Below are 24,001 nucleotides of genomic sequence, written 5' to 3'. Positions count from 1 at the left end.
TTGGCAAGTATCCTCATAAAGACAGCGATTTAGGTCTTAAGAGAGAGTAAACAGCTGAAAGAGAAAACGCATATGTAACAGTATATTGGATCCGGACTTCGGTCTTAAAGGGGAAGCTGTCCAATATTCGTTCTGTCTGTCTAATTAACACAGTGAAGACTAATTAATTTACACAATGTATGTAGCGTTTCTTATTTATTGTAGTTTATTGTCTTATTGCTTGCAATTAGTTTCTCATACTTATTTCATCACTGACTGTTTATTTATTTTCAGTGAGCTTGAGTTTTTTTTTTTTGTCGTCTCTTTTTAGGCTTGTATTAGTTTGATTATTGACATTGGTGACACGGATTATGAAAATTCTATGGTATCAAAGATTATAATATCATAAAAACCTTTTTAAAAGAAAATAAATTACTATATCGTGATATAAAATTAGTCATATCGTGATATAAGATTTTGGTCATAACGCCCACCCCTAGTATGAACCCATCTGTTCACTTTATTTCAGTTTATTTTTAAAATGTGTTTAGCAGCAGAATTCATGGTGGAAAAACTACAATACCCATGATGCTGTGAAAATTCCACCAATCAAAAGTCACAGCGAGGAAATCTGTGCTTAAATGTATGCATATTTTGCAGTAAACTCAGAATATATTGTCTCTACAGATATAATCAACAACTTTTCTGTATTTTATAATTGTCCATCACTTTTAATTCAATTACATCGTTTGCGATGCTTCATGGGATTGTAGTTCTTTCTCTCAATTATTCAAGATAAGATGTAATAAACATATCCGCCACAATTTTCAGCAACAAAATTATTCCTAGAAGTAGATCCCACTGGGAGCCTATATTGACAATGCAGATTATTAAATTTACTTAATCTTGCACAAATTTAACTGGCTAAATATATGTTTCCAGCTCCTGTACATTTTGTGGTCTTGAGCAGTGTTGGGTGTAACGCGTTACTGTAATTAAATTACTTATCCACTGAAAAAGTAAAGTATGGGATCATTTTTAGGTAATTTAATTACAGTTACTTATAAAGTACTTGCGTTACATACAGTAAATAGTTTCAACAGTTCTAAAATCAATATTGAATTTGAAATCTAAATTTACCGTCTAAAGATAAAATTGAATGCAGCATCTTTAACCCTCCGCGCGCCGGCGTGTTCACTTTCAGTTTTTCCTGATTCACAGAGAAACCTTAAATGCTCAGATTCAGATAAGATTAAAATCAAATCTAAAAAGGGCCTACTTTTATTTGTGTACACTGACAATAACAACAAAACATTGTGCTTTTGCAAAATAAACAAAACAAACAGGGTGCACTTTCTGCCGTCTAGGTCTCCGTGAGCAACTTTCTACGCGTGACAAACTCAGCGAATATTTGACACAGAGACATGAGAAATGTCTATAGAAAGTTTGTGTATACTTTTGTATGAACGAATTCAAATCGAAAACGAATATTCTCTGATTATGTAATCCATATGAAACTAAAGCTAGGTACAGTCTTTCCCATATCTGAGCTTGAAGTGTCTACTTTTAAAATCCCACTGTAGTGAAAAAGTTTTTTTATGTTGTTTATTTGTCTATGTGGTGTTTTTAATATGCTTTTAGACAAACCATGTGCCAATCCATTAATCAACACCATTGCTGAGTATTTTCTCCTAAAAACTGTAGTTTCCCAAAGGCACTCCCAGAAATGTGGTTTGAAACAGCCCTCGGGTTGCTACGTCACAAACCAATAACCAATCACGTCAAGGGATCGATTCCTATCACTAGCATGCAAAATATACCAATACCAGCACAAAACCAAACATAAGTTATAGCAAAAAACCCATGAAGCCGTAGTTTAATGTGAATTTAGAACCGCTAACTTGCATTATAACCCGCGGCAACAGTGTAAAAGTAGCCCAGAGTCAGACCCACCTCTCCTCGCGGGCGCGAATCAAGAATCACAAACGGCTGCATTCAAGTCTTCAAGGCATTTTGAGATCACATCATCATCAAGTAAGTTACTTTAACAAATGTTACAGTATTCACTGTAGTTGTCCGCTAGTAAAAACAGTTTGATCAGTCATTATCCGTGTATGCCATTGTTTTGTGTTTACTACAGTTCAGTGTATCAGGAGGCGCTGGCTGGTGCGACTGAGTGGAGGCGGGGCTAATTTGCATATTCATAGATCAGTAAAGTATAGTAAATGAGGCAAGGGTGTTGAGTTACATTCAAGCTATTTTAAGATGAGAAAATTATTTTCACAAGAAAAAAACATTCAAATGTAATTTTGATGATCAAAGATAAGTTTTAAGGGATAAAATATTTGACTACAGGGGGACTTTAAATTGAACAAATTCAAATCAAAAACTAATATTCTCTGATTATGTAATCCTTATGAAACTAAAGCAATGTACAGTCTTTCCCGTATCTGAGCTCATTATATGCAGTCACCTGCGTTCAAACACCCTCATCTAGGTACAAAAGAGATTAAAAAAAAATAAGTAACATAAAATCAAGATTCGTCTAAATTTCATTGTTTTTGAAAGAAGTCCTGCTATGAGGAATTAACCTCAGAAGAACAGCGCGATCTGACGCGGCTTTATTCAGCAGAGAAGGTCATTTGTGTAATTTATTCTTACTTTACCTACATTAGTTAACGTGTTATTTTTACATAAACGTGCGGATTTTACTAGCTGGGCGTTTCCTGAACATCTTGCCAAACTGAAACGTATTGTTTAACTTTTCTTAAGCTTTTTTGTTATTCATATATCTTTATTACAGTTGTTTTAAAGCTAAAAGGCTAAACTATTCTATGTTTGACTCAAATTGAAAGAATAAAGAGTTTAATTTCAATTCAGGTTGATAGGGATTTTAAGATGTAGCCTAATTAGCGATTTGAATAATTAAGTTACTTATTGAGTAACTAAGTTACTTTTCAGACAGTAATTAGTAAAGTAATCCAAATACAATATTGATGTAATTAGTAATAGTAATTAATTACTTTTTGAAAGTAACTTACCCAACACTGGTCTTAACAACAAAGGATTGAAACTTTAATCATTTATTTTTTTCATTCTGAATTTATTCTGAAGTTTTGGTCTAATTTACACTCCCATATAGTTAAACCCCCAAATCATTTAATGTAACATTATTTGTTACTATACTGATACCTTTGATAAGATATAAGGAATATATCTTCCATCTTTTTTTTTTGGGGTACATTTTTTATCCATTAAATTTTTAAGCTATTCTCTCAGTTTTTGATTTAGGTAAACTTCACTTCTTTAATCAGTGTGACGACACTTTCAGTCGTTCCTTGTTTGGGTGTGTGGGTATGTGCCTGTGTCTTCGGCTGATTTCTGCGTGATTGGGAACATCGCGCGCAGGTGGTTCTTTCTCTATAAAACATCTCTTTGCTCGACGGATCGGGAGTGCTCTTGGTTGGATCCTGTGACGGTTCTCCGGTCCTTTGTACCCCTGTCTCTCTGGATCGAGACGGGTTCAATAATGATCCATTTTAGGTCTGACGGTTAAATAAATTTAAATGTTTTTCAACGAAAATGCACTCGTCTTCTCCGTATTTGTAGTGACCCTTTTGGGGTCCCTTTGATTCAACGTTTTGTTTTTGCTTAAAAAAATTATAATTTTGGGAATTAGTAAATTTTTTGTGTTTTGGATTGTATTAATTAGGATTATTTTTTTTGGGAGAGATTTAGAATATTTTGAATTTGTTAATATTTTTGCATAAAAACCCGCCACTGTATGCTTGAAGATTAGGGTCTACTTAGTTAGGTATATGTATAGGTAGGCTGTGAAACTTAATCTTCAGGGCATTTAATAAATTTTTTTTCTCTCGTATGTTTCGACAGCTGTGAAGGTAAGGATTTGATTTTAAAGATTAGATTTTTTTTTTTTTGTATAGAATCCTTGATTGAAATCGCTGATTAGTGTGTATAGTTCATTAAAAGTGACAATTGAAATGTGTGAATTTATTGAAAATCCGTCTGAGCACGTTTTAAATCTGTTAACGAAAGATCAATTGATTGAAATTGCAACATTATGATATAGTCCTGTCTACGAATGATAAAAAAAATTAAAGAAAATATTCGAACTGTTGTAAAAGTGGCTCTTATAAATAACGGAATTGTGTCATGTGACGGAATCATTAGGTTTGCCAATTACTGCGCCTTCTTCGGTAACTTTGACTTTTGAGCAACAAAAAGGAGTTAGCACTTCTTCAATTGGAACATCGTAAATTAGAGTTCAAGATGGAAATTGAGAAATGAAAATTAGAACAGGAGACAGTGTTGGCATAGCTGGCCTTAGAAAGTAGGAAATTGGATCTACAACAACAACGTTTGGACCTTATGAAAGAAGGAAAGGTAAGAACGCTGAGTGATGGTGGCTTATATGAAGCGGTAGAGAGTGGGCCGCTTGCTACAAACTTTAATGTGGCAGCAAATTTGCAGTTAATGCCTTTGTTTAATGAGGAGGATGTGGACCCTTTTTATCGTATTATTCGAACGAGTAGCAGACAAGCAAAATTGGCCCCGAAGCTGAACGCTCTTTAATGTTACAGTGTGTTCTGACTGGAAAGGCGCAGAGGGCTTATTCTGCGCTGGGGTGATAGTCAAAATTATGATAAAGTTAAGAGTGCAGTTCTTAAGGCATATGAATTAGTGCCAGAGGCGTATCGCCAAAAATTCCGTGGGTTGAGAAAACGTTCTACTCAAACGTATACAGAATTGACACGTGAATTAGAGATGTTTTTTATGCGTTGGTGTAATGCTTCGGCTGTTGAATCGTATGAGGATCTTGTTGATTTAATTGTTTTGCAGCACGCTACCAAATCAAACGACGATCTTTAAATCGCAGAGTAGGGCTGTCAAAATGGCTGAAAAAGTCAATTCAAATTTTGTACTTAAATGTGATCAAAATTCGAATTATATTCGAATTTAAAAGGCATAATTTCAGTTAGGGGGGAAAAAGCTTTTGGCTTCTCTCCTGAGGCCACAAGAGGGTGCATCGAGCAAAATATTACTAATCCATGGTTCTTCAAAGCATAAAATAACACGACTAATGTTTAACCTTATATAATTAATAAGTTGCTTAAACAATTAGAAACAAAACAGCATCATGTATACAAGTTTAATACAAAGCACGGAAAACCAATCACAAAGAGTACCGATACTTGTTTTCATTTAAAACATGAGATGCAGTGGAATGGGGAGAGACCCGTCCCGCCATAAAGTTGAGAGACATGTTGAACTTACAATAATTTTAAATGGCTTTATAAATATCCGACTCTCTTTTGCGAGACGCAAGCGCAACGGTGATAGATGTCCCTCTTGAAAATGCGATAAATATGCGTTGTGTGTGAACGGCTTGGTTCCATTTGTGACATAAACAAAATAATCTCTGCATTGATGTTCTCTTTTTCCGCAGTATTTTAAATGAACAACGTATCCAGTGGGTTCAACTGGATAGGCTAAAAAAAAGCATTAAAATGCAATGATACCTACACCTACATCGCATCTCGTGCACCAGATAAGGCTGCCTGACACACCCCAAAAATTGTGGATTTTTATTTTAAATTCGACGAATATTCGAAATTCAATTTTTTTTTTGACAGCCCTATCGCAGAGCGTAATGTATCTACTGCAGCTGAAGCGGCAGTTTTATCAGATGAATATGACTTGATACATAAATCCTGTGTTGATATTAACCCCTTGAGAGATGAATGTAGTGAAAAGGTTACATCTCACTTTGCGGAACCTTCGAATATGCCGACAACCACTCGTTATACAAATATGACATTTTTTGGCAAAACCAATTCGACTTTAATTTATAATTATTGTTTAGGTTACGGGCACTGGAAAAAAGATTGTCTGGTACTTCAAGCAAAAAAACGGTCGAAACCGTTATACATTGGCAAAGCCCACAGCGTTGGCTGCTTCGGTTCCCATAGCTGGTGGCTTGATTCCCTCTTGTTTTACAGCGAGTGTTAGAGAAATGAACAAAACAGTCTGTTTGAATTCCAATTTTTCACTGTTTGTCTCGGATGGTTTTGTGTCTCTCTCGAAGGGTGAGAGAGTTCCAGTGAAAATTCTTCGTGATACTGGTGCAACTGCCTCATTCATTTTGGAGTCTGTATTACCTTTTCCAAATGAAACTTTTACTGGTGATTCACTGTTAATCAGTGGAATTGGATTGTGACTGAACCGTTTAATCACTTAATTGTGGATTGCGTTGGTCCCTTGCCCCGTTCTAAATGTGGCAGTGTTACGTGGTATCCTTCTGCATTCGCATTGCGTTCAATTACATCAAAGTCCGTGTTGACAGTTTTGGAGTCAAGACATTTACAAATATGATGAAAAGATGAATATGAGACAAAACTACAGAATGCCACATTTTATTATTGGCCGTTTCAACACGTACATGTTTGACCAGCTAAGAAGTTCAGCACTTGTAGAGTTTCATCCCTCGATCTGATGTGAGCATAAGTATTGGAACCGTTGCCTCGCAGGTCTTTCTAAGTGATCAGCTGTGTCCCGTTGCATTAATTCTTCAGATATTAAAAGCAGGGAATGTGTCGTATCAGTTATATCCATTACTTCTGCATTCTGAATCTTGCATTCGATGATGACACACACAAACCAGGATGAAGACGAGGGAGCTGACTTTGAGAGAAAAGCAAGCAATTTGGATGCTAAAAGAAAAGAGGAAGTCAGTTATAGCTCCAGCAAAAACAAAGGGCATGAAGAAATCAAGAGTTTGGAAACCACCAGCGACGCCAGCAACCAACAACGACCTGATCAGCTGAGAAAACAACAGTAGCTGATGACAGACAAATCATAAAAGCTGTGAAAATGAACCCTAAAAGATGTGTCTGTAAAATCACCAACAACTTCCAGAAAGCTGGGTGATGCTCTGACAATATACTGTCCTCAGGAGACTTTGACACAGAATTACAGATGCTACACAGCAAGATACAAACCTCTGACCAGCTCCAGAAATAGAAAGGCAAGATCAGAGTTTGCATCAGGACAATGACCCAAAACAGTTTATCAGGGCAAAGAAATGTAAAGTCTTAGATTGCCAAGTCAATCTCCAGATTTAAATCCGACTGAACATGAATTTCAGCAGCTGAAGAGGAGAGTAAAGGCAGAAACTCCCCAAAACAAGCAATAATTGGAATCGGCTGCATTAAAGGCTGGGAAAAGTATCTGAAAGCATGAGACCGAGAGTCTGGTGATGTCTATGGGTCACAGACTCACTGCTGTGATTGTGCGCAAGAGATCTGCAACTAAACAATAGCTTTTAATCTTTTATATCTGCCTTATGTTCAACTGTCCCAATACTTATGCTCACATCAACGAGTGGGATGAACTCTAAAAGTGCTGAGCTTCTGAGCTGGTCAAACATGTATGTGTTGAAACGGCTAATAATAAAATGTGACATTCTGTAGTTTTGTCTCATATTCATCTTTTCATCATATTTGCAAATGTCTTGACTCCACAGCCAACAGAGCAATTTTGTCTTCACTGCTCCAATACTTTTGGAGGGCACTGTATCTACTGCATATCATCCTCAAAGTCAGGGTGCCTTGGAATGTTTTCACCAGTCACTTAAGTCGCTGTTACGTGCTTATAGTATAGAATTGGACTGGAAGGAGGGCTTGCCCTGGCTTATGTTAACTCACTAGAGTACTGGGTTTAGCCCAAATGAACTTGTTTTTGGGCATACTGTTCGTGGGCCGTTAGCTGTACTACGAGACGGCTGGGTTCCTTTTGAGCCACCGAAAAAGATGAGTGAATATGTTGATGGTTTTAAAAGACGATTGTTTGAGGCTGTCAAGTTGGCAAAGGTAAACTTAAAACAGAGACGCAACGTTTATATGATCGCAGAACTGAGCGCCGATTCTTTTGTGTGTCGGGGATCAGGTAATGGCCTTGTTACCCGTGACCTCCTCTCCTTTTAAAGCTAGATTTGCTGGCCCTTATGTTATTATTCGAAAAGAATCTGATGAGAATTATGTCATCGCGACACCAGAGAGAAAGGCTAAAATCCAGCTGTCACGTAAACTTACTTAAACCGTATTACGTAAGGGAGGAATTAGCATGTACAGCAGAATTGACTGTAGACCATATGTCATGCAGTGATTTGTCTTTGACAGATTATGAAGAGGCTGTGGAACCTGAAGATTGCGTTATACGTCTTCGGTTAAGTAATTCGGAAATTAAGAAATTTGCCAATTTTCTGGAAACTTTATAATTTGGAGATTCGCCATATTAAGGGGATGGAAAATATTTTGGCGGATGCCTTGTCTTGAAGTTTGCCTTTATTGTTGTGTCTGTCATTGTTTCTCCTCCGAGGGACCGGGTTGCTGAGAAGTAATGGTGCTGTGACTAAGGTGATGTGTTCTGATACAGTGTTAGAATAATGTTGAGGATATGATTGAACATCTTCTAGATGTAGTGTAAGCCTGGTAGTAATTTTTTGGGGTTTATTTTATGGGGGAGGGTGTGACGGCACTTTCAGTCGTTCCTTGTTTGGGTGTGTGGGTATGTGTCTGGGTCTTCGGCTGATTTCTGCGTGATTGGGAACATCGCGCGCAGGTGGTTCTTTCTCTATAAAACATCTCTTTGCTCGACGGATCGGGAGTGCTCTTGGTTGGATCCTGTGACGGTTCTCTGGTCCTTTGTACCCCTGTCTCTCTGGATCGAGACGGCTTCAATAATGATCCATTTTAGGTCTGACGGTTAAATAAATTTAAATGTTTTTCAACGCAAATGCACTCGTCTTCTCCGTATTTGTAGTGACTCTTTTGGGGTTGCAACATCAGTAATTTAAAAAATGCGACAGACAGTTTTTAAGCATTGTTCTGTTTTTTTTTTGTTACAAGTCAGAAATGACAAGGAGGCAGCTTTCCGCAATACAAAGTCAATGGAGAGTTGGATTGTTTTCCCCCGGTGGGTGTGGCCTAAATGCGCTCCGTCTCTATTGGCCTGAGCCAGAGTTCTTACTCCGCCCACCAGCTCCAGCGGTCTGTGTTTACATCAAACTGCAGTGTGTCTCATCATCAGCATGAAGCGTGTTTCTGGAGGAACTCACAGCGTGACCCCAGCAGACCAGATGTCCACCTTGAACCCTGAAAACGTGTCCAGGCCGTTGGCGATCTCTGGGGGCTGGAACGCTGGCGACCCCTGACTCGTCCGACATGTGTCGTCCTCCGCAAACGGGTGGAGCGCCTGGGGGTCAAAGGTCAGAGATCAACACAAAGAGTCAGTGCAGAAGGTGTATGTGGTCAGTGATGCTTCTGAGCATGAGTTCTGTACACAAACATGTATGAATGTCCTCCAGTGTTTACTACAGGATCCTCTGCTGCTTTAACCCTATAAAACCTTATTTTTTATACCTGGAACTGGATTTCTAAAGCTCTAAATGATCAAACTTTGCTGTTTCACACTCAATCTCCTCCTCGTGTCGTCTGATTAATAGTTTAGAGGTTTTTAATCAGTAAAAGCTATTTTAGTGTAATTGTACAAACGTCCTTCTGCTGTCGAATCTTGACTGATTTTGATCAAGTAAAGGTCAGAATAACTGCAGTAATATTTCCAGATGAACACTTACTGGACTGAAGCAGCTCAGCTTTACTTGATTCTCCATCAATCATTTTTTTAATAAAATCAGTGCGTCTCAAATCTGATCATCAGGATCTTTTGAGGAGCGTTTGTTTCCAGAAGCTTTACTCTCACTGTTCCTCAGCGGAGGAATGATCTTCATCTCACATCTTCTGAGGAGCGTTTATTTCTTCATCTCTCAATCAGCATTGCTTTATATGTTTGGATCATTTCAATCTCATCTTACTGAGACAAATTACTGGAGATATAGAGCGACCGCTGATATTTACATCATTTTATGTCAGTATCTGCTCTACTGCTATAAAGATCTCATTGATTTACATTACAAGCATCAGAATTTCACCATAGAAATATCAGCATCGGAACCAAATTGCATATTTTTGCTCAGTTTGAGTGAGGTGTTTTTACTCCATATTCTCAGTAGATGAGAATATATGAACCATAAAAGCCTGATGACACGAAACAACGCTGACTATTATTTCTTATATCAGGATCTACAGGTTTGATCATCTCACCTCCGCTACACCCAAGTCAGAGATCTTCAACGCCCCATCTGTAGTGAGCAGCAAATTCCCTGGTTTAATATCTTTGTGTACAATTCCCTGGCTGTGCAAGTATTCAAGACCATCCAGAAGCTGGCAAAAGTACCTGAGAGAGACACGGGAAGAACAACAGAGACACAAACGTGTGAAATAGGTGTGAAACCCAGCAGATCAGCAAAGCCGGTTCACAGCAGAGCTACTAGGGCTGCGTTTTGACACAAATTTCACAATCTGATTTGATTCTGATTCACAAGCTTGCAAATGCAATTCGATTCAATTCAATATCGATTATTTTGGATATATATCAGGTACAGTGCATGCCAAATTTTCTCAAGCAATAAAACAAAACAAAAACTAATGCTGTAAAATATCCAGGAGTGTCAGTTGGTACTACATTACTATAATATTGAAGGTTAAAATAACCACAAACACTATAAACTACATTGATTATAATAATATAAAAACTTAATTTAATGTTATATGGTGGATATATTTAGCAAAATGTTCATTTTTCTAGCTGACTAACGAGTTAAGAGTTAACTGAGGGGTTACAGCGATCTGTCACTTCACATTAAACAGCATTCATTGTTTTAATACTTTAATAAAATGGAAATGAAAATGAAATCTGAGACTTTGTTTCATATCGAAGTAACAAAGTTGATCATGATTTATTGAATGGGATGTGCGCTATAATGCTCCGTTCATTAACTGAAAACAGGCTACACTAATCGATTTTTTCGGATTTAAGAATCAATATTGTTCCGTAAATATGAGAATCGATTAAAATTGAGAAATCTATATTTTTTACCCAGCCCTAAGAACTACTGTCAGATATACTGGCATGAAACAGCGCAGAGAAGCTCAGCAACTCTTTCAAATCGCTTCAGTTATCAGTAACATTAATGCATGTTAATGTAACATTCTCAAAGTCTGAAAATTAAGACTGTATCTGTTTCGCTAGATTCAAACCTGTCAGTGATTTTAGTTTTTAAACCTTTTTAACATCTTAGAATTTGAAAAAAAAAAAAACTTCAGGCCATTGCTTTGTGAGGCAAGTTAACCTCAATCAAAACAAACTCGAATGGCATACACAAATCTACACAGACACTGCCGCTCAGAAGAGTCTTTTCTGCTCATCAAGGCTGTATTTATTCGATCAAAAATACAGAAAAAAACAGCAATATTGTGAAATCTTATTGCAATTTCTAATATTGGTTTCCTATTTTAATATTCTTTAAAATAGAATTTATTTCTGTAATGCAGCGCTGAATTTTCAGCATCATTACTGCAGTCTACAGTGTCACATGATCTTCAGAAATCATTCTAATATGCTGATTTATTATGAGTGATGAAACTGCTTCATATTGTTTTTTGGAACGTGATACTTTTTCCTTTGATTCTTTGATGAATACAAGGTTAAAAAAAGCAGCATTTGTTCAAAATAGAAATCTTTTCTAACAATATGAGTCTTTACTATGACATTTATTCATTTAACACAAAGTATTAATTTCTTAAAAAAAAAAAAAAAAAAATTACAGACCCCAAATTTTTGAATAGCATTGTATATTGTAACACAAAATTGATTTTTAAAATAAATGCTGTTCTTTTTAACTTTGTATTCAAAGAATCAAAGTAAAAAGTATCACGTTCCAAAAAACAATATGAAGCAGCACAGTTTCAACACTCATAATAAATCAGCATATTAGAGTGATTTCTGAAGATCATGTGACACTGTAGACTGGAGTAATGATGCTGAAAATTCAGCGTTGCGTCACAGAAATAAATTCTATTTTAAAGTATATTAAAATAGAAACCAATATTAGAAATTGCAATAAGATTTCACAATATTGCAGTTTTTTCTGTATTTTTGATCGAATAAATACAGCCTTGATGAGCAGAAGAGACTCCCTTAAAAAACATTAAAAATCTTACTGATCCCAAACTTTTGAGCGGCAGTGTACAAATTGAATGACAGCTTCTGTGAGAAATAAAACCAATATCAAGAGGCTAAAAATAGACGTGATGGAAATTTTACAACTCGATAGTGTCGCACAGAGCCTCAGGTGGGCGTCTCTTCTCAGAGAAGTGTGTGTTTATCTGACGGCTGGTGTTTGAGCGTCTCACCCGTGAGCTTGAAATACTGGAAATCTCTTCTCCGGAACGCTGTCCAACATTTCCTGCATTCCACAGACACAATACTCCATCACCATATACGTGAAGCGGCGGTCAAGGATCGGACACACGAGCAGCAGAGTGACCGTACACACAACAGGGTTACCATCATCAACTAAAACCATCACTAACATTTTTATTCATTTCAAATGAAGCTGAAATAAAATAAAATATAAATCACAATAATCCACAGCACTCCAGTCCATCAGTTAACATCTGGAGAAGACAAAACCTGAAACACATCCAGCATTAAGTCATTTTTAACTCAAATACGAGTCTATAATAACGCTTTAATCTGCTGTTGTCTCTCACATCAAAATCCAGCCACATATTAGTTTAGAGCTGTTTTGTCTTGTAAACGCTGCAGATTTCTCTCCTGATTCAGACCAGAACACTGTTTCACTGGAGGAAGCGTTATTATGGACTCATACGAGTTAAAAATGTCTTAATGCTGGATTTGTTTTAGCTTTTGTCTTCTCCAGATGTTAACTGATGGACTGGAGTGCTGTGGATTATTGTGATGTTTTTATCAGACTCTCATTCTGACGGCACCCATTCACTGCAGAGCATCCATTGCTGAGACACTGATGCAGAGACACATTTCTACAAACCTGATGAAGAAACACTCATCCTGATCTCAGATGACCTGAGGGTGAACACATTTACAGCACATGTTCATTATTGGGTGAATTATTCCTTTAAGACAGTGAGTGTAAAGCAGAGGCTGAATGCAGCGCTGACGCAGCACCGCATGTTCAGTCATTTCTGCGTCACACACACACACACGCACGCAGTGGCTGGTGTAAAGGATATATTTTCTGCTTCTCTTCGTTGTACAGCACATCCACCAGCTGGATGACGTTTTTGTGCTGTAGTCGTCTCAGCAGCTGAATCTCCCTACACACAAAAGACACACACATCCATTAAACACACACACACACCTCCCATCTGCTGCTATCAGCAACATGTATGATTGAATCATAAAAACACTGATGGATAATTAAACATGCATCTGTCATTACGACAGAATCACCATTTTAGGCCTGAACACATTTATGATGAAAATACTAAAGGCCTTACTGATCACTAGGGACGGGCGATCTGGGCTTAAAAATATCACAATATTTCTGGTATTTATTGCGATAACGATATCAATGATGATAATTCAGGGAATCCTGTTTCTTTCCTATTTTTACCCCAAATAGTGTGTTGTGAGCATTACTGAGTACACACGTAATATAATGACTGTTTAATTCATACTGGAAGCTGGAGGGCGCTCTTGCGCAGAAACTACACATGCATCGCAGAAGTAACGCTCCAGGAAATCCCTAATATGGACAAAGGTATCCAGTTTTCGCTGAATAAAACCCAGACAGAGAAATTTTAACTGATGAAACTTGAAGACAATAAACATATGATTGCACAAAATATATGGTTTATTGGTGTTTTTCAAGCAATCTTGGGTATTTTTTTATAAGGAAAGTATATTTATAACGCAATGCTAATCGATATAGCCTTTATCAGTGTATATAATACTATCATTCTGTAATATGAAATTACGTCTGTCACAAAAAGAAGTCATTTCAAACACTCGATTATGTTATTAATTTGGAGAAAAAGCATTTCAATAAAGGATATCTTTGTTGGGCAACAGGTTTGTAAACAGGCTCATACACGTGCAGAACTGTATCGCACACATGTGCTACTAGCGCTGGGTGATTGGCCAAAAAATATCATGATAATTTTTCATATCAGTCGATATCGATAATTATCACGATAAATGTCAAATTTTTATTTCTTTCAAGTTTAAAGGCAGATTTTTGCTCCGATGTGAAAGTTGTAGAAACCAGACGGTTAATTGTGGTTTTAAACTATTATTTATGGTCAGAACATGACAAACACTTCTTTATAATTTTCCAGTCATTTTCTCTTAAAATAAGTATCTTAACAGAAAAAAATAATTTCTTAGTTCTGCATGTACTAATGAGTAATACTGTTTCAAATCAAGAAACAGGTTTGTGTTGCCTGATAATATTAATAATATAAATTTTTTTGTCTCTTAGAAATACACATTTGATAGTAGCTTGAGTTAGGATGCAGATCTCGATTTATGTTCATTATCAAAATCAGTTATATCTGTAAAAATTGTAGCAATCTCTTTTTATATGGTGAAATTTAATGATTCTGACTGTTTCAGGTTTTTTTTTTAACCATTGGTCTTCCATAGTAATATGTCAACAACTAGACTTTATCGTTATTATCGCGGGAAGACTAATTCTTATCACGGGGAGAATTTTTACGGTATATCGCGAACGATAAGATATCACCCATCCCTACTGATCACTGCCTATCACACTAAACCAGATCGCATTTCAGGTAATTTAAGGGTTTAGGAGGTTGTGCTACAACAGAGCGACACAAACATTTAAATAGTGAACATTAAGACAAACCATGAAATTATTCAAATAAACGTGAGATGAAAAGCGTGTGAGAGAGAGAGAGAGAGAGAGAGAGAGAGAGAGAGAGAGATGTGTAGTAATCATGAGAGCTCTGAGAACAGAGACGGGCCGAGCGACCAAAATAGCTGCAGGCTGATGCAAACACACACACACACACACACACACACACACGCATGTGAGAGTTTATCTGACTGACCACATCACTTCTCTTTATTTGTAATAAAATAAATGTCATCTAAAAATAACAAAACATTTTTTATTACAGATAAAAAAAAATTAGAATTTGCCAAAGTAGTATTTTTTATTTTAATTTAGTTTAACCTGATATAATAATTCAATAAATCAAAAGGAAAATTACATACATATAAAACACACAAATGCTAAAACTTTAAAACTATAATAAAAACAACAGAAAATGTAAAAATATAAACTGATTCAAAATATTATTAAAAACTATAATAGTATCTCAATTATACTAAAATAACAATGCCTCCAAATCAATATTTTGATGATATTATCATTTTATGACTTGTTTATCAGTAAGATCCCATTGGTTTTTGCATTAACTAACAATGATTTCAGTATTTATCACAGTATCATTAATAAACTTGTTAACATTAGTTAATAAAAATACAACCGCTCATTGTTAGTTCAAATTAGCTCAGGTCCATTAAATCAGATTAACAGATGCAACTATTGATGTTAATAATGCATTATTAAATTAACTAACTAAAATAAACAAATGCTTTAGAAGTATTTTTCATTGTTAGCTAATGTTAACAGATGGAACCTTATTGTAAAGTCAGTTATTGTGTATTTTTTTTTACATAACATGCATTCTGGGATTCCTTCTTCATAAAGCATTCAAACACAACGCTGCCTTACAATCTGGACAAAACAACAACAGCAACAGCAACAGAGCAGCGTCTCATCTCACACCGAGCACACTAGCACCCTCACTAGGCATCCAAACACAATGAATAAGCTGAATAAATAATATTTCCATTGATGTATGGTTTGTTAGGATCGGACAATATTTGTAAATCTGGAATCTGAGGGTGCAAAAAAATCTAAATATTGAGGAAATCGCCTTTAAAGTCGTCCAAATGAAGTTCTTAGCAATGCATATTACTAATCAAAAATGAAGTTTTGATATATTTACAGTAGGAAAATGTACCTTTATCTGTGTGCATGTGTAGATTTCAATTTGGATCCTCACAACACATTAACATGAGCTGTGATGCGTGACTCACTAGAAAACACCCTGAGATCGTAATCACTCTGTAGTGAGCGTCCTATGAAGGCGTCACGAGCTTCTGCTTCTTTACAAGCACCTTCTTCTAAGGCAGCATCACATGTATTCGTCACAGAAGACAACGGACTCTTTTCCCATTTCTGCGGTTCTCAAAACAGAAGTCATCATAGTCTGTAAACTTCTATAACGGTGAATGCAAACTAAAACAACAACAACAAAACAATTGCATTCTCATTTGATCCAATAGCAAAAGAAAAATCCACTATTGTGTTTCTATGGCCTTCCAAAAGAGCCAAAAATATCAAGAGATTGATTTCAGTGAGAGAAAGAGGTCTAATTCGCCACCAACGCAGCATCGTTAACTAGTTTTATGACATTTACTGGCAAGGTAATAAAACTTAGAAAGTATGGTCTTATAAATGCTTGTTAAATTAAAATTTGATTTAAAAATGAAGATATATATTTAAAAAAACCTGCTAGATTCGCAGTGGTAATAACTCAACCCATCACAGCTTGTGAAGAGTTCATTCAGGGAAAATCAATATTTTAAGATGACTGATCAATTATAAACACACCACAATCAAAATTTGGTTGCATTTGTGAGTTGTATTTAATAATGTAACGGATTGTGTAAAATAGACACATAATAACTGATCATAATCCACAGAATCATAATCATATTGTGGTATCAGAAAATATGTAAAGACATTCAGATCATATTGTGATCAGTGTGTGTTCACTGGAGTGAGGATGCTGCCTTATAAGGGTGCTGTCTATGTAGTTTGTCACTGGCTTTGGCACAGAGCCGGTCGACACACACGTGGACTAATCTTCTAACAGAGTTTAACCAAGACAAGCAGAAGACCAAACACACGTGGCCTGGCACGAGAGGGTTTTGAAGCCGCTCCAAACGCTCTCGTCTATTTAAAGCAGAAGCCCGCGGCTCCACTGCACATTATTTTAATTAATTTAACTGCTCTGTGTGATTAAACGGCAAGAAGAGGAGATGGAGATTATATTTCACAACGCAGAACGAACATGACGAGTGTCAAAAAACACCACGAAACAATTCTAAAGTGAAGTTAAAGTCAACCTGAACATCCACAAGTCATTTCACTTCCGTCGCGTGGCATTATATTCAGGAGTGAAACCGAGCGTTTGGTGAGGGAAGAACTAACCAGCTGTAGCAGGATTTGATTTTCTCACGGTTTAACCTGCTTTAAACGACTGCTTATCTGATGAAAGGCTGCATAACAATCACTCAACAGCTGACTACTGGCTGATGTTAACACTGACCAGCAGAAAAGGAAATGTAAGATTAGGAGTTTCTATACAAAAAAAAAAAATATATATATATATATATTATTTAAATAAAATTAGTGCTGTCAAACGATTAATTGCATCAATAAAAGTTTTTGTTTACATAATGTGTATGTATATATAAATACACACATGCATGTATATATTTTTTTAAAAATATGTTACGTTTATACATTAAATACATTTATATGTGATATAAATTCTATGAATATAAACATACATGTAAATATTTTCAAAATATATGCTGTGTGTATATATACAAAATAAATACACACAATACACTATGTAAATAAAATTTTATTTTGGATGCGATTAATCATTTGACAGCACTAAAATGTAAAATAGAATATTAAAATGTTGTATAATTAAAATATAATACTTTTAATGTAAATCTAATAACTTCTAATTTTGTTTTTAAAAGTACTTGTTAAAAATATTTCTAAAATAAATATATTTTACTTTTTAAATAATAAATTCTTATAAATATTTTTCTTAAACTTTTCTTATATTAAATACATTTTTAAATAAAAGAACAATTTCTATGAATAAATAAATTATAAATTATAATATAATATATATTATAAACATTTTATAAATATATATTACATTAAAAATATATAAAAAGATTTTCATGAATAACATTTGAAAAGAAATATTAACCATATAAAAATCTTGAATTTTTTCCATTTATTTAATAAATATTTATCCATTGTTATAAATAAAAGTCAAGTTCATTTTGATGGCATGTTGACGTTAAAACTCAAAGGTAAAGGAAGCAAGCAGCTCTTACTTTTTCACATTGGCCTCTCCGTTGGGAATTCTCCTCAGTTTCTTCTTCTTCAGGATCTTAACGGCTCTGCGACACAAAGTCTCCGAGTCCAGCATCTCCTTGACCTTCCCATACGACCCTTCCCCGAGCAGATCGCCCATCAGGTACTTCCCGATCAGCTTGGCGCGCTTGCGTCGCGGCTGGTAGATGACCTCGGTGGAGTCGATGCGGTGGATGAAGGTGTCCATCCCCATCAGCTCGTTCTCCGTCAGGTAATCCAGATGCTGGAGTTCCCCACCAACACTCATCTTCCCCGGCCTCTCGCTCTCCGCCGCCGATCGGCGCTCTTCCCCGATCGCTCGACGGGAATACTGGTGATCCGAAGCAACGGAGGAGCAGTTCAGATTGAGAAGATCAGTCAGCAGAACAACAACATTACAAACGATAAACGCCTGTTAAACCGCAGCAGAAGCATCGCTCAGTGAAACGAACAGATCCAAACAATCACCGAAAACAACGAGTCTTTGATAATCTGCTGCTGGTGTGACGTTTTAGTCCCGAGGCTTTGTTAGCCGACGCTGGGAATCACTGGAGCGCTGGACATCTCTGCAGAAACACGCAAAACCAAACACCTCGCATCCTTTCCAGAAGCTCTCTTTGGTGAGGATTACCGATTTCACTTCGGCATTATGGGAAATCCATGACCAAGATCCAAAATACCTACGAGAAATGAGACGCAAGATTAATCAAAGAGCCTCGGCATCAATCTGCTTATGGCGTAACAGGCCTCATTATTTTCATACATTCACTCGTATAAAACGCTGCAGGATCTTTTCACTTCTCTTTATCACGTCTGAAGTCTCACTGTGTTTCAATCAGATGCTGTTTTGGTGAGTTTTAGTGGATGTGAGTGTCCTAGCAGAACAACGGCTATGAAATCATTGCAAAATTTAATATACATTTCTCCCAGTAACACACTTCGAATTGGATATATTATAGTACACCCGATGTTATCCTCGTACATACAATACACTCATATAAAGCAATATATAGTATACAGCAAATCTCAAACGCTTGATTGTTTATATTTTATCATCCAGCGCTAATCTGATCAATGCAATTATAAGGCATGAAGACATTAAAAACATTAACATCATAATTTTCAGGTTTTTTTGACTAGCTACACACATATATATATATATGCAAAGACATAAAACTGACGTTACAGCAAAAATGCATGAAACAGATTCACATAAAAGTAATAATAATTGCACAGAAAGATTATAGTAAATAAATAGAAAGAGAGAACAGTAAATAAACATATGAATGAAAAATTATTTACAAACAGACAGAAAACACACCCGAAAAACTGTGCAATCCATTAGTTAAAGCAAAAAATGAAGACATGATAAACATTAGTCACCAGTTTGAAGAAAATAAATAAAAGGGAACCAAATGTTGTCAAATAACAAACATCTGTCCTTTAAGATACACCCAATTCTTTCTAAGAAAGATTCATCTAAATTGTTACAATTCCCCAACTGTACGTCGCTGTGGATAAAAGCACCTGCAAAAATGAATAAATGTAAATTTATTCATACAGTGAACACTATGCAGTGTTATTTTACAATTTATTATTACATTTCTGTACCTGAATACTACTGTTAGACCTTATTTCACTTGTAACTGTGGTGTTAAAGTACTTAAAGTGTACTTTAAGTTATAAAGGAAAAGCAAAGTAACACTGTAAATGAAGTGGCATGAACATTTTCAGAAATGCAGTCATTTTGGACACATAACATCTAAAAACTGCCATTTATCAACACCATGATTTTCTATAGAGCTGCTTTTAAACAGTGTATTGTGAAAGTGCTTTATAAATCAAGTTGAGTTGACAGTGTAGAGAATGACATTAACCATCGATTAACCACTAACTAACACGAAACACTACATCTATTGATTGACTGAACAAACTTCTGTCTGTCTGTGTTTAGAGAACGACTCCTGCTTTGACATTGACTCATATGAACGAGTGACCCGTTCGAAACAATTACTAATTACATCAAACATTGGTTTAGTGCTCACAAATGATTAATTGTATCCAAAATAAAGTTTGTATCATTTTTTATATACATAGTGTACATGTTTTGAAAATATTTATATGTATATTCATGTAATTTATATTCTACATAAATAGATTTAATATATAAACAACATTTTTCTTAAATATATACATCTATGCATGTGTATTTAGTAAATATATTATGTAAACAAACACTTTTATTTTGGATGCAATTAATTGTTTGACAGCACTGCATCGGATTCTATACTAGTTATTAATTTAATGAATACTGAGAGAATTATCCATCTTAAAAGCACATTCTCCGACAAACATATGAATTATATGTGACCCTGGAGCACAAAAGCAAGTCATAAGCAGCACAGGTATATTTGTAGCAATAGCCGAAAATACATTGTATGGATCAAAATTAATCATTTTTCTTTAATGCCAAAAATTAGGATAAGTAAAGATCATGTTCCATGAAGACAGTAAATTTCCTACCGTAAATATATCAAAACTTCATTTTTGATTAGTAATATGCATTGCTAAGAACTTCATTTGAACAACTTTAAAGGAGATTTTCTCAATATTTAGATTGTTTTGCACCCTCAGATTCCAGATTTACAAATAGTTGTATCTCAGACAAATATTGTCCGATCATAACAAACCATACATCAATTGGAAAGATTATTTATTCAGCTTTCAGATGATGTATAAATCTCAATTTCATAAAAATGACCTTTATGACTGGTTTTGTGCTCCATAGTCTCATATCACATTACACTGACAGTTAGATACGCGACCTTACCATAGTATCGGCATGTAAACAGTATGGTAAATGACCACGGTAATCATAAAGTACCACAGTTTACCTCAGTAATGTGTTGTTTGGGTGATAATATTAAAGAAGAGACAGATAAACACACAATCCAGACTCAGACAGCGATAATATGAGGTGAAATGAAGGGAATGAACCACCGGAGAGGTTTGATGATCGATCCGATCATCTGATCGTGTGATGCGGATAATCAATCAAAGCCCACAGCTCCACACAAACCCTCAAACATCGCCAGAAGCTCATAAGAGTGTGTTTTGATGTGTTTGTGCGCTAAACGGCTGTTTGTGTCGACGGTAACGAGCGTGTTTGATCGGCGGCGGTTAGCGGCGGCTAACACTCATCTCTGACAGAGAATAAACTCGACAAACTCACCGACCTGAGGCTGCAATCACCAGCACAGCTCAACGACGAACGGACACTCGCGTTTCTGCTCCGGTTCTGCTCTTCATTCGTTTATTTTCTCGCATCTGTTCTTCACAGCTGCTGCTGCTTCAAGGCTGCCGCCATCTTGTTTACCTCCCTCCCCTCGCTGCACTGCGCATGCGCCGGCCTCCAGCGGAAAATACATTACATTTCATATCAAAACTACGTATTTAACACATTTTATATTACTGAAATCTATTAGACATATTACCACGGAAACACTGACTACGTTTGCACGCAATTATAATGAGATTTATGCAATGCTGAGATTAAACTTTACCTCATGTAAACGATTAAACCAATAATAACTAGCCTATAATCGTGTTAAAATATGTGGCGTATGCCGATTGTAATCCCTGCTGAAAAAAACAAAAACAAAACAAAACAATAAACACCATCACAAAATGTGTAATGGTTTTACTAGTTATAATGGGACTTGTATTGGTTTTAATGGTCTCTTCTGGTAATTGGTCAACTTCTATTGGTGGCTTGTCCCAAAACACACTACAGAAAACCATTTTTTAAATGGTTTTAATGGTTGAAAGCTGATGGTTTGTAATGTTTGTAATGGTAGCCTATTTGTGGAAATCATTAGAATTTTCTGTGATGGTTCTATTGTATTTTTTATTTATTTATTTATTTTAATTAAATTTTTTTCATCAGGGATCTCTTTTACTTTATTTATTTTTTGCAAATATATATTTTAAAATGTATTTTCAAAACTATACGAAAAATACCTACACGCAATATTGGTATAAAAAATATATGTAAATATATTTTTGAAACATTTTAGCATTTTTTTTGTATATTTTGAAATCCATTTAAAAATCTATATGAAAACATGAATTTTACAACATTATTTTAATTTTAATTAAATTTTTTTGTAATTTTTTTAATTACAAAATTATTTTAATTATTTTATTTCACATTATTGTATTAATGTGAAGCTGCTTTAGAACGATCTGCATCGTATAAAGCGCTTCATAAACAAACATGACATGAATTTCCACTGATGGCCAAAATTAATCAAACACCTGACAGATCTGAAAATATTGACCTTTTTTATTTTGCCTCCAAAACATGATTTTATTTCACGATGTTCATGAAACACACAGATGGTTTAATAAATATCAGACAAAGTTTTTACCCACTTTGAACTTTAATATTTGGTGTGTCATACAGCAGCAGGTCTCTCTGGCATATACATTTCCTGAGAGCTTCAACATTAATGTTATCCCATGGCTTCCAATAGTACAATACATCTGTCCAGTTTATTTTCTAACTCGCCCCAAATTTGCTCGATGAGGTCCGGACTTTGAGGTAATGCTATATTTTGGGTAAAAACAAAGTTAGAAAGTTGATAGAATCTCTCTCTCTCTCTCCGTTTAAAATCATATGAAGAATGAAATTTCCCAAAACTGGGAGATTAAAGTCTATTGGATTTGACTTTGAGCCAGACTCCAGCGAGTCGAATGCTCTCGAGGTGTGTGTCATCAAGGGCCGTTTTGGCTCGGCCGGTGATGTGGGTTATATTTAACTAGCGTTAACCCTGTGGAATGTCAAACTCAAGCTCTGATTACAAACTCGCAGTCGTTTCCCTCATTACAGTCCGCCTTAATGAACACAAACACAAATCAAACAGCAGAATCTCCACGAGCGCAGATGGTTTCTCTTGAATTTATTTGTAATTCTCATTAATGCTGCAGCAATCAGAGCTATAATGTGTGTTTGAGAGGAACGTTCCTCAACTAACCCGTGCCTTAACGAGCAGTGCTGGAGAATTCAGAGCAAAGGCATGAATCAGAAGACCAACAAAACAAAAGCAAAAGCATTAATGTCATGCAAACCTCAGGAGACTCGAGAAACAACACAAACAATTAAGAACAGTTAAACAATTGTGAGCACCAAATAATGAGGAACTAATGGATATGAAAAGTAAATTGCTTGCATTTCTCATTTGCAAGTCACTTTAAATAGAAGTTTTTTTCTTAATGAATGCATGTAAATATCAAAAGGAGCCCAATCACCTTGAGCATGCGTGTCTCCCTCTAGTGGCGCTTCAGCACTAGTTATAAGACTTAAATAAAACTGTATTAATATAATAAAAACATCTCTGAATGTGAATCCAAGGGAAATGCAGTGGTGAAATTAATTATTGACTGAATGCACAAACTACTCTCTCACCTGCTGGGAATCATTTCTGTCACTAGCTTAACATAATATACATATATATAAAAATCTAAAAAAGTTTGCATATGTGTTTTATGTATTATGTTTTATCAGTTTGGTCATCAAGCTGGCTGCACCTCCCAAAGGAATCAACGATCGCCTGATGACAGCCCGATTGCCACACCTAGGAAGCGCTTTGTTACGCTCATCAGCGCCTACCATGACTAACCCCAATGAGGTCAAGGAGAGTTTCTACCTGGACTTGAAAGCAGCTATATTAGCCGTTCCCAGAACAGACGAACTCATTATTCTTGGTGACTTCAATGATCATGCATCGTGGGAAGGAG

General features: G+C 35.8%; 1 protein-coding gene across 5 annotated transcripts in view; it reads right to left on the bottom strand.

Moving 5' to 3' along the window:
* stk11 (serine/threonine kinase 11) overlaps window positions 1-21,612 on the bottom strand; it is a 33,600-nt gene extending 11,988 nt beyond the window's left edge. Inside the window, exons 1-7 of one of the 5 annotated variants that reach the window (XM_058752606.1) lie at window positions 21,435-21,611; window positions 18,671-18,882; window positions 18,184-18,533; window positions 13,173-13,256; window positions 12,312-12,401; window positions 10,161-10,293; window positions 9,116-9,252 (exon numbers count right to left, since the gene is read on the bottom strand). In XM_058752606.1, the coding sequence (XP_058608589.1) occupies window positions 9,116-9,252; window positions 10,161-10,293; window positions 12,312-12,401; window positions 13,173-13,256; window positions 18,184-18,470 (731 nt within the window). In that variant the 5' untranslated portion in view covers window positions 18,471-18,533; window positions 18,671-18,882; window positions 21,435-21,611. Of the gene's footprint in view, window positions 1-9,115; window positions 9,253-10,160; window positions 10,294-12,311; window positions 12,402-13,172; window positions 13,257-18,183; window positions 18,883-21,434 lie in introns of all 5 variants that reach the window. The other 4 variants (XM_058752614.1, XM_058752622.1, XM_058752593.1 and 1 more) reach the window with 4 other exon arrangements.
* Window positions 21,613-24,001: the final 2,389 nt, after the last annotated feature.

Source organism: Onychostoma macrolepis, chromosome 02 (genome assembly GCF_012432095.1).
Source record: "Onychostoma macrolepis isolate SWU-2019 chromosome 02, ASM1243209v1, whole genome shotgun sequence".
NCBI lineage: Eukaryota > Metazoa > Chordata > Actinopteri > Cypriniformes > Cyprinidae > Onychostoma > Onychostoma macrolepis.
Note: the sequence above shows the minus strand (reverse complement) of the source record. Positions and strands in the feature narration are given on the sequence as shown.